The sequence below is a fragment of the Cololabis saira genome, chromosome 18 (assembly GCF_033807715.1).
Source record: "Cololabis saira isolate AMF1-May2022 chromosome 18, fColSai1.1, whole genome shotgun sequence".
Classification (NCBI taxonomy): Eukaryota; Metazoa; Chordata; class Actinopteri; order Beloniformes; family Belonidae; genus Cololabis; species Cololabis saira.
In genome coordinates, this window is record NC_084604.1 from 41,081,113 (window position 1) to 41,093,612 (window position 12,500).

The 12,500-nt window shown below is 40.4% G+C and overlaps 2 protein-coding genes across 4 annotated transcripts in view; one reads left to right on the forward strand and one right to left on the reverse strand.

The window, feature by feature from the left end:
• The window catches only part of LOC133418487 (NLR family CARD domain-containing protein 3-like), a 55,582-nt gene extending 53,989 nt beyond the window's left edge, over positions 1 to 1,593 (forward strand). For 2 of the 3 annotated variants that reach the window (XM_061707198.1, XM_061707199.1), the window contains exon 12: positions 1 to 1,593. This exon is cut by the window's left edge and continues 1,000 nt beyond it. The gene's annotated coding sequence lies outside the window, so the exon portion shown is untranslated. The other variant, XM_061707200.1, reaches the window with a different exon arrangement.
• A 4,669-nt stretch (positions 1,594 to 6,262) lies between these two features.
• The window catches only part of LOC133464844 (uncharacterized), a 25,267-nt gene continuing 19,029 nt past the window's right edge, over positions 6,263 to 12,500 (reverse strand). The window contains exon 5 of the mRNA XM_061747031.1: positions 6,263 to 6,648. Coding sequence (XP_061603015.1) covers positions 6,263 to 6,648 — 386 coding nt within the window. The remainder of the gene's footprint in view (positions 6,649 to 12,500) is intronic.

Genomic DNA, 12,500 nt, shown 5'->3' on the forward strand with positions numbered 1-12,500 from the left:
ATCATAAATTAAATTTGTATCTATCTATTCTTGTTTTATTCTTGATTCTGTCTCTAAATGTTTTCATGTTTGACTTCACGTTTAGATTCTTAAAGTCTTGTTTCTTCCCTGAAAGAAAGTTTGAACTTGAAATCTAAACATTTCCATTTTCCATTCAACTTTTACAGTTTTTACAATATTTGATTGATTATTCCGATTGTTTTAATTGGATTCCTTCAGTTTTCAAAGTTGTTAATGTAAAAATGAGGTGAGAAGATGGAAATATTCATGTAACATCCAACATGTAAAAACATCAGCAGCATGTGTAAAAATATTCAAGTACTGGATCAGTGTGAAGATGAAGTGATGACTCCTCTTCCTCTCTGACCTTCAACTCCTGGGTGGAGGTCACATGTTCTCTTGGTGCTGGTGAGGGTTTCTGCAGGAACTCCAGCTTCCTCTCACTGCTTCACCTAAATGGAGGGATGAGACCTGGTCTGGATGGATGGAGGGATGAGACCTGGTCTGGATGGATGGAGGGATGAGACCTGGTCTGGATGGATGGATGAGACCTGGTCTGGATGGATGGAAGGATGAGACCTGGTCTGGATGGATGGAGGGATGAGACCTGGTCTGGATGGATGGATGAGACCTGGTCTGGATGGATGGAGGGATGAGACCTGGTCTGGATGGATGGAGGGATGAGACCTGGTCTGGATGGAGGGATGAGACCTGGTCTGGATGGAGGGATGAGACCTGGTCTGGATGGATGGAGGGATGAGACCTGGTGTGGATGGATGGAGGGATGAGACCTGGTCTGGATGGATGGATGGATGAGACCTGGTCTGGATGGAGGGATGAGACCTGGTCTGGATGGATGGAGGGATGAGACCTGGTCTGGATGGATGGAGGGATGAGACCTGGTCTGGATGGAGGGATGAGACCTGGTCTGGATGGATGGAGGGATGAGACCTGGTCTGGATGGATGGATGAGACCTGGTCTGGATGGATGGAGGGATGAGACCTGGTCTGGATGGATGGAGGGATGAGACCTGGTCTGGATGGATGGAGGGATGAGACCTGGTCTGGATGGATGGATGAGACCTGGTCTGGATGGATGGAGGGATGAGACCTGGTCTGGATGGATGGAGGGATGAGACCTGGTCTGGATGGATGGAGGGATGAGACCTGGTCTGGATGGATGGAGGGATGAGACCTGGTCTGGATGGATGGAGGGATGAGACCTGGTCTGGATGGATGGATGGATGAGACCTGGTCTGGATGGATGGAGGGATGAGACCTGGTCTGGATGGAGGGATGAGACCTGGTCTGGATGGATGGACTGTGTATTGTGTACTGTGTGTAATGCTGCAGCTACACCACAATTTCCCAGCTTGAGATAAATAAAGTATATCTATCTATCTGTAATAGGAGGTTCTAGAGGATACAAGCACATTAATTAGTGTTTGTGCGTTGTTCTGCCCTCTTCAAAAGAGTCCCCCTTCCTCAACTAGGCAGACAGATAACTCCTTCCACACACTGTAGCGAATAATGATGGCTTTATTGTGTACAGTATATGAATTGGGTAAAACTGAAATAAAAAGAATACAACAATGAACACTTATTGGATCCAATAATCAACATATGTCACGGTACCTTAAAGGTATAAAGCACGTGAGGCTACAAATATAAAGCTGCAATATAGCTGACAGAGCACTACAAATTATTTTAGTTGACTGAACTACAACTGATAAACAGCATGAAACGAAATACAAGCTCAGATTAAAACAAATGTAACTTCAATATAATATACGTATCTTAAAATCGTACTAACAGACAATTCCTTCATTAACTGATTCCCCAAAAAAGGATGGAGATCAAGAGGATGTTCCTAATCTTTGTGACATTACGGAGATGGAAAAATGCTATTTTACAAACATGATTAATATATGCATGAAACTAACAGGAATAAAGAGAGGTGATCGCAGTTTAGGAGATTTAATACATCGTTAGCATGCTAGCGGCTCAAACATCCATCAGGCTCCTCGATGCAGGAGAGACACAGAGGAAAAGCTGCAGAGGATTTTTGAAGATCACAAAATGATGAAGACTAAACACTATGATTGTCATAAACAGAGCTGAGCTTTCAGAGACCAAACATCCGTCTGCTGCTCTGTAGCCAGGCTAACGCTAATGTTTCCATCACACACAGCTGATTTATTGATCTGTGGATCAGACAGAAGCAGGCAGGTCTTCATCGTTTTCATAGTTCACCACATCACCGTTTTCCTCCCTGTTCACCTGTGGAAACATACAATGTTCTTGTAATTCATGTTTTCACCACCAGAGGGAGATCAAGATCATATTTACATGATAATGGACCGTTCTTAATGGTTCCTGTGAAATTGATCTACAATTATAAACTCTTTCTCAATATCTGAATGGAAACCAGAAAATCATCCATTAATAACATTTATGAAAGTTAGCAGCTATAAATGTTTATTTAACATCTTGTTAGTCAAATAAGATCACAATCACGATTGACTCTCTGGTATTTAGGTTTATTAACATATGGAGGTAGATTTGTTTCTTAATTATTCAATCAAAAAAAAGATTACTTCAATCAAAAAAATGTATTTCAATTAAAGGAAAAAAGTGTTGAATACAAAAAAATATTTGAGACTCAAAAAAATGCATTTGAATACTTTCTTTCTTTGATTGAAAAAGTTTTTTTTTATTGAAGTGATTTTTTTCATTGAAAACATTTTTTTCTTTTTGAAGAAACATCTTTTTTGGTTAAATGATAAAGACACAAATGTCCATCCCATAATAATATGGCCCAAATACAAAACAACAATAACTTCAATCAAAAAAGTTGCTTCAAACAAAAAAAACTTCACTTCTATCAAATAAAACATTTCCAATCAAAGAAAAACAGTTTTCAAATGCATTTCTTTGAGTCTAAAATATTTATTGCATTCAAAAACTTTTTTTTTTTGATTGAAATATTTTTTTTGATTGAAGCAATCTTTTTTTTGATTGAATAATTAAGAAACAAATCTACCTCCATATTAACAGAAACCCAAGAATAATCAGCAGCAAATGTTGATAGAAATGAACAAACATGAAAAATTTGATGAACCTGGATATTTCATACATATTTATTTTTTAAAGGTAGATATATATAAAATATTAAATATTAGTGAAGATACTCACATACTGCTGCATTGGCAACTGAACATCTGGAACAAAGAATGTTAAATTCTTAGAGTTAGTTGACAAGATTACACATTTATTATCTTAATTCTGTCATTATTATTATTAATAATATAACTTCTGATTAACTTTCACAAACAATCACATCTTTAACTGTCAGGTGTGAGCCTAATGGACGGATATTAGTTGAAGTTTCAAAAGGACAACAGGAGGGAATTGTGAGGTTAATTAACCTTTAAACTTGTTTTTGTCCTCCTGAAGACTGTCACATGCTTTTTCAACAGATGTCAGAACAGCCACTTCCTGATTTACTCAGGTTTTGGACTGTCCTGGTTCAATCACTCTACTGTAATGTCAGGACTCAATCACACGTTATCACTTCGACCCATTGTCTACTGTTCACTGTTCACTGTCCATATTTGGTCAGTTCCTGTCAAGTTTCTCAATAAAACCATCATGCAGGAGGAGGGTACTTTGGGGAAGCTCAGGAGTTCTCAATGAGAGCCTCGTCACTCTGCACTCCTCTGCTCCCCCCTTCTGCAGAAGTGTGTTAAAATCATTCCAAGCAGTCTTTGTGTATTTCCTCGTTACAAACTTATGTAATGTTGATTTAGACCTAACACAGGATTTGACATGTTCCTGTTTTATTTTGAAGCCCATGTCTTTGTGTTTGAGTTCTGTCTTGACCTGTTTCCATCTGCCCTGATCATCTGCATCTGTGTCTCGTTAACCCTTGTGTATATCTGGTCTTGTCTTTCCTCTGCTCCCTGCTGGTCCGGACTGTTTCTACCTCCATGTTTCCACAGTCAGGTTTTTTGTAATCTTTTGGATTCTTGTTCATGTTTTGGGTTTTGTATCCTGCTCTCCTGCATCTGGGTCCTCACTACAACCTTCATGACATTAACTGCTTTATTCCAGTTTGATAAAATGCTGTTTGTTGATTTTGTTTCAGAGTTCAACTCAATCTAACTTCAGAAACTAAATAACAACCTGACAGGCAGGTCAAACACACCTGTTTGATTTCTGGGATTGTTCCTTTTAACTTTGATCCTGTAAATGGTAAACATAACGATGCTGACCAGAACCACCATCAGCCCCCTGACCACCCATCCAATAATCAATCCGGTATAATCTGGAATCAAAGGATTCAACAAAATGGTCAGAAAGTCAATATTAACACTTTAACTGATTACAAGTGTAAAGTCTGAATGATGACATCCAGTTTTTATTATCTCCATGATTTCAGGGTCTTACCTGTAAAGTCCAGCGTGTATTCAGCATCTATCTCCACTCTGTCTCCTTCAACAACCTGGCAGGTGAATCTTCTCTTGGAGCGTCTCTGATGTTTCACCATCAGATCAGAAACACAGTTGTTCTGTCCTCCAGACACAAACCCATCACCTTCACCAAGCAGCACACTTCCTGTCTCATCCACCCACATGATGCTGTTCTGCTCACAGGGACCGAAGTAACGGTCTCTCACCAGAGAACAGCGTAATGTCACGTTTCCATCCCTTCCTGGATCCACATCTGGTGGAGATGGAGAGACTGGAAGGAGACAAAACACTGTAGTTTCACTCAAAAAACATCTTTCTAATATGTGAGGAACTATTCTTCATCTTCTTAAAATACATCTTGTAACCTTGGCCATAGGGCTTGGTCACCAAGTTGCATTCTGGAACGAGGCGGCCATGTTGGCAGCCTCGTGAGTGTAAACACAGAGCAGTGTAGTAACAGTGTAGTAGCACCAAGTGAACAGACGGAACGCAAAAAAAAAATGTTAAAATGCCAGAAAGCAACTGGAATTTACCAGATACCTTAAACAAGGAAGCCAGGGAGCGGAATATGGACAAAATAATGATTATTAACGGTTTGGATCCATATGAAATCCCTACTAAAGAGTGGAACTCTGACGAGGATTTACTGCTGCAGTTCTGCACAACCCACGTCTTACTACCTTGTTTAGGAGTGTTTGGCAGCTGCTTTGGTAAATGTTTGACTCGCCATGTGTTTCAATAAATTAGTATAATAGTACAACATACAGTACATGTTTTGTATTACTCTTACTTTTTTTTCTTTTTTTTTTGACCGCTATATTATGCTGAAGAGGCTCCGAGGCGTGAGCAATATTTTTGTTTTCCTTATGGGATTATTTTTTCCTCTGCAGCTACAAAGAGAGTTAATATTTTTTCCTCAACAAACTAGTTTTATCTAAAGATTGGGGTTAATCGCACCACAGAGAGCTGGCCAGCAACTGCATTTAGCTGGAGAAGTGGGGAATAAAACCTGTGTTTTGATCCGACCCCGGTCTGTGTGAGTGTTTGTTTGTGGTTTACTGTGGAAGGTTATTTTTTCTCGTCTTACAGCCACGATCCAAGCGAACCGTCGACTCTTCGTTATCTCAGATACTTTGTTATCTCAGATACTTCGTTATCTCAGATACTTCGTTATCTCAGATACTTCGTTATCTCAGATACTTTGTTATCTCAGATACTTCGTTATCTCAGATACTTCGTTATTTCAGATACTTTGTTATCTCAGATACTTCGTTATCTCAGATACTTTGTTATCTCAGATACTTCATTATCTCAGATACTTCGTTATCTCAGATACTCGGCCTCCGTGGTTCTGCCTCAGAGCAGGAAAGCAGTGAAAAGTTAAACCGTTAGCGATCTTTTCCCCAGGTCTGTTATGTGTGGAGCTGCTGCACAACACAACACAGCAACGGTTACCATGGTTACAGAACACCCCACAACACAGTAACGGTTACCATGGTTACAGAACACCCCAAAACACAGCAACGGGTTACCATGGTTACAGAATAACGGAAAGTAACGATTATAAGTAAGACACAACGAAGAGGGAGCACGTCTGTACACAGTATTCCGAAGAGCAGCTAAGTTAGCTTCCAACATGGCAGCTCCGTCAAGTGATGACGACAAGACGACCAAGCCCTATTGTCAGATAGAAACACCAAAAGCTATGATTGATTACGAAGTCGAAGTGAAGACAGAAGGAAAAAATGTTCTACAGAAAGTAATGATGACTGTTTTTTCCTCCGTCCCGTTCAACGGCAGGATCCAAAGAGGGAAACCCTTCCTGGGACGGACAAACCCAGCAAGGGTTGGGTGTTTTTGGTTGCACTGTTTCCCACACAGTCCAAATACTCACTTGTTAAAACAGTGAGATACACAACGGTGTTGTACTTGTCCCTCAGCCGGCTCTCGTAGAGACCAGCGTCTCCAGCTGTGATGTTGGTGATGATCAGGGAGCACTTCCTGTCCATCCTGCCAGCTCCAGAACCAAACTCCTCATGAGACGCTGAACTTGTGTCTCTGCTGTAAATCCACTCAACATCGGAGCAGTTGGAAGACGATAAGTCAACGTTATTCTGCAAATTCACGTCATCTCCAGCCCTGTGGTAGAGAATGATTGTTCTCACGCCGGTTCCTGCTGCAGAGAAAAACACAACGTTTTAAACTCAACACACCAAATAAGAGATTTTACGCAGATATTTAGGTTTGTCAACTCAGAAAAGCAACATTGGACTTTAACAAGCCCAACCCCCAACACTTATTTCATTTTCCTTAACTCCACTCCACTCCTAGTTTGCCACTCTTGTAAAAGTTCCAAGTTATACCCACAGTAAATTGAAAGCTGTTCTTGAACCGTTTTAAGTACATGGATTGTTTTGGTATCTTTTGAAAGGTAACTCTCTGAAGTTGTTCCCCAACTGTCAGAATCACTGTAAGTGCTACTAGCATTGAGTAATCTAAGTTTGAACACACTGAAATAGAAGGTTTTTATGTCCGCCAGAAATTGGTTTTGTAACCTGATTTCTGCAGATGAATCTGTGACTTATTAGCTGGAAAACTCAATGGTACTACAGCCTGAAGCCTTATCTAGTGCAAGTTCAAGTTTGATAACAATACCACAAAAAATGAGTATTTTACACATGTTTATGTAAGATTATGTCTAGACCTTTCCAAAAATGGCCATTTGGAGACGCCAAAAAGACACTTGGATAACCAGGTCACATACCTGGATAAAAGGACCGAACTCTTGAACCTTTCAACGTACAGTCATAGTGTTAGCATCTAATGAAAGCTGACACTTAGAGGTATCCTATCATGTATCCAGATTCACTATCAATATTGCTGATATATATATAAATAAATATAAAAGAGTCAAATCACGTTTGATTCGCTGCAGTGATTCACTGCTTTGTATTGACTTCCTGGTTGTGGGTTTTATTCCCACAACAATTCTGAAATGGTTTTGCTGGAATCACAAGAATCGTAACTTTCCAAAGATATGTCGCGTGAGGACCTCACGTAACATATGAGCCGTGTAAATGACCTAGTTTTTTAAATTATGGACTGATTATGAACTGATTATGGACTGTCAGAGCGGCAACGGGTTTCCAGTTCACCTAGTTTCCTGGGGCCTGATGTACAAAACGTGCGTTCGCCACTTTCAACGCTCTGATCGGATGTACAAAGAATGACGTGAACGTAGAAAGCTGCGGTCCTTCACTCACACATTAAGGCTGTTGTACGCACTTTTCTGAGGTTTTGTCCGTTGGCGACACTCACTGGTGATGCAGTGAAGTGCAGAATATGAGGAAACGTAACGTCAGCAATAAGTTCACGACCACGTGAAGGACACGACAGTCCCCACATCACCAGATAAGTTACACAAGAGTGGAGCTGCAACAATCTCACAATCAACCACATGATCTGAACAAACAACTAAAGGAGCTCAACGATGGAACCTGCAAATCCCGATGGAGCTTTGGCTCCGTTAGAGGAACCTGCTGATGATCAGATCACACCGACCTGCTGGTCCAGGACTAAGACTGGACCATCGGCTGGTTTAGTCTGGACCTGCTGGTCCAGGACTAAGACTGGACCATCGGCTGGTTTAGTCTGGACCTGCTGGTCCAGGACTAAGACTGGACCATCAGCTGGTTTAGTCTGGACCTGCTGGTCCAGGACTAAGACTGAACCATCAGCTGGTTTAGTCTGGATCTGCTGGTCCAGGACTAAGACTGGACCATCAGCTGGTTTAGTCTGGACCTGCTGGTTCAGGACTAAGACTGGACCATCAGCTGGTTTAGTCTGGACCTGCTGGTCCAGGACTAAGACTGGACCATCAGCTGGAGCTGCTACAGGTCGGACATCTCTGTCACCATGACGACCGTATGGGACGAGGACTGGAGATAAAAGTCAGATCCTAAAACATCCCATAACTGTGTCTGGACAGAAAAACATTAAAATACATTTTGCAGCGAAAACCCAATTCTGTAAAGTTGTCTTGATTCAGCAATGATGAATAAAGTTGTTATTGAATGTTTAGGAAACTTTCAGAGTCTGGTATGGAGTCGGCTGCAGGAGCTGCAGGTCCAGAAAGTGTTTCTCCGGTGATGGACCGGGATCTAGACCTGGAACTGGACCCAGACCGGTCTCTCCTCCTGCGGATGCAACACTCTGAGTTAAAGCAACTTTGCTCTTTATTTTCTCACGTTTGCACACTCTTAACCCGATTAAGTTCACAGAACTCAAACATTTTTGTGTAACTGGATGCACCAAAATATTTAAGTTATATTTTATTTAAGTGAGATTTCTCCCAAAACATTCACTGACAAATCCACACAAGCTTTTAACAGCGTTTCACTCAGAGTTGATGAGGAGGATTCAAACTGACAGTCTGGATGTTATTAAGTCAAAACACTCACCTGTTAAAACACTCAGATACACAGATGTGGAACCAGCAACATATGTAATCCAACAGGTGTAACGACCAGCATCTTCAGCAGTGATGTTGTTGATGATCAGAGAGCAGTTACTGCTCAAACTCATCCTGTCAGCTCCAGGTGACGTCTGCACAATAGTTCCATTATTAACGATATCATTTCGATCGCCTCCAACGAGGAAATTAACCCATTCAACACCAGAGCATTGGTCGGTTGATGAACCAACGTCAAACGGTAAAACGACGTCATCTCCAGCTCTGTGATGGAGAACGATGTCAACACTGATTCCTGCTGCAGAGAAAAACACTCTGAGAAAAGTTTTACACTTCACACATCAACCTGACCCTAGAAACATATTTAACCTACATATTTAGGTTTGTCAGCACAGAGAAGAGACTTCAACACACATAATCTCTGGTGAATCATTCAGAGTTATGTAACGTCGTCTTTAAGTGGTCTGATTGTAACAGAGGTGAGTTTTATTAAAGAAAACACATTTAGTGAAACAGCAACGTTCAACGGTACACGACAACTTCAGAGTGGTTTTTACAGTCTTTTTAAATCAAATGAAACCCTAAAACATGAGTCAGAGTTGATCTTTACCTCCAAAGTGAAGCAGTAAAGTGATGAAGAGCTGCAGTCGTGGCGTCATTCTGTCTCTGCTGGATGAAATGATGCTTCTCTCTGCTGCAGGTCTGTACGTAATGGTGGAACTTCCTGTTTCTGCGCAACTTAATCACTAAATCCATCTTCAGAGTAAAACCTCCAACCCCCAATGTGTCTTTGTTTCCTGAAATATATTCAGAAAAAAACTTATATGACAACAAGTCAAAGTTACAGGAATCAACCCTAAATTCCAATGCAATAGCAGTTCAGTACCAGTGCAGTACATTTGTAATGTCAGTACTTGTACAAGGCCAGTGAAATAACAATGCATTACCAGTTTAGGGAATACCAGTGCAACACCAGTGCAGTGCTACTGCAACACCAGTGAAATACCAATGCAATGCCAGTGTAGCCCAGGCTCTATAATGATACCCTTTTAATATAAGAACTTTCCCTTTAAAATAGTTTATTTCATTTGCACAGTAAACTAGTCATTAAAATCCTTACAACAATTCATTTAATTTGGAAGTAAATAAATAATTCATTTTAATTCATAAGCACTAAAAACTGTTAAGTGTGTATCTAAAAATATAATTTGGAGTACATGTGGTTCATCTGTTAAATCAATCAGTAATCTCCATGAGCCTCATCTGATCGGCCCTCGTTTCCACTTCCTGTCACAACGCTGCGTGTTACGAAATGGCCAACTCTTGTGCGTTTATGTGTCCTGTGTCCAGCACACATAAACACATCTCTGGTTAGAATTAAGAAACTGGTTACTACTTAGAAAAGAGGACATACCAGTATTTGATAGCTCTCATATTTATTTCTATATAGATAACTTGAAGTCGAATATATCTGACATGATAAATATAGTTATTCTCATGGGTAAATATATTTATTGTAGTAAGTGGAGGAATAGAAAAACCTCCTTTGATTGGTTTTTAAATTATTTTAAATTATTCTTCTTATCCCTAAGATAAATAGACTCCAACAAAATGGCTAAAAATATTTGTGACGATATATCTTGTTTTCTGCTTTTTGGATGCCTCAGTCCTTGCTCCTCTTTTTGGCACTTTTGTTTGCCTGATTTTAAATACTGTGATACTTTTATAGTTTGCACTTTATAAAAACCCCTGTTTGTCTTTTATTTCAATATATAATTAATTGTTTTTTTCTATATAGCTCTATATTTCACAGCATCTCATATTATATCTACTAAGTATACTATCATCCTTACGAGAAGATGTTTAATTACTGTTCTATGTTGTTTTATTGTGTTCAATAAAGAAGAAAAAAAAAGACTCATGTGCATTGCGGAGCTAAAATCTCATACCATCCGCTGGAACAGTTTGAAAGAGCGGATTATTTTCGCGGGTCTGCCGAGGTGAAGAGCTGTAAAGCTCACTCGTACATCGACTCAGCGGTGAATGAAAACATTGTAAAAACCTGTTAAGTTGACTGTAAGGCGGCTAATATTTGTGTTAATTGGCGCTGATTACCATCAGCACCAATTAACACAACACACCTGCACTAGCAGGTAACCCACTAACAATGACTGCATTCGGGATTTTAAAAGCCGACCTTTGTACAAAATCCATATTGGACATAATTTCAGTATTGATATTGCAACTAACTGGCTCCTGGCTGGCTCGCCAATTCTGTAACCCTTGTCACAAAGTAGCAACAGAGCACAGTATTGTATTTATATTGAACATTATTTACACCTAACGGTGCTAGTTATCTGACATTGTGTTTTATGATTAGTTTGTTAGCTTGAGCCTAGCCACTTAGCTGGCATGATTGGTGGGTATTCTGTAAAGACTATACAGATACTGATTTTCTTGTCTGTTGTTTAAAAGACAAGATGTTATTTTTCTAAATTGTTAACTACAGATGTTTAAAGGAAAATATTATATTGAGACTATTTTAGTTATTTGTAATTCATGTTTATGGTAATTAGAGAGGTTAATTTTTAGTGCGTTTCTTACTGTTACCGGTGAGCACGTTGAGCCTTAATGCCTCCTGAGTTACTGAGATGAGATATACTTTATTGTCCCCGAGGGGAAATTTGTTTTGGGCAAAGGTGCCAAAGTGCATACAGCGTCTTTTTAAAACATGAGACAAACAATCAACAACAGCATTTCGGCAGTTCACAGTTCATCATTGTAAAAATTCAAGTACTATCAAAAGATCAACAATCAAAACCCCAGTTATAAATCATCATAAAAGAGTACTATCAAAAGATCAACAATCAAAATCCAAGTTGTAAATCATCTTACAAAAGTACAGTAGTGCAAAACACACAGATACAAAAAGTACAGTACTAGGGGCTGCCCCTATGCACCCCCCGCTCCATGCCCCCCCACTCGGTAGGAAGGGTGAGGGGTTGGGAGGGGGTAAGAGTGAGGAGGGAGGGGGATTAGGTAGGGGTTGGGCAGTGGGGGAACATGGAGCTGAGGGAACACAGGCACAACCCCCAACACAGCATACAAAAGGCCCTATTTTTTGTTCAAAAGGCCAATTGAAGTAGGTAGGAAGGACATTTTATAACGATTATACCTGCAGCGGCTCGCTCTGTAGCGCCTAGCCGAGGGTAGCAGCTCATACTCGGGATATAAAATATGTGAAGGGTCGGACAGTATTCTATTTGCCAGGCTGACAACCGTTTTCTCGAAAGTTGCCTGTAGTGACGGAGAGTCTTTCCTACCGATTACCTTCATGGCTGTTTTTTGCATTTTAGCTATTCTAGATTTGAGCTGGACTGACAACGTCCCATACCAGGCTGCCATGCCGTATCTAATGATGCTGCCAAGGACAGCATCATAGAATGTGGACATGACTCCTTTGCTTACACCGAATAGCCTGAGCCTACGAAGAAAGTGTAAGCGCTGTGCCAACTTTGCACACAGGTAATCCACGTGGACATTCCATTTGAGCTGAT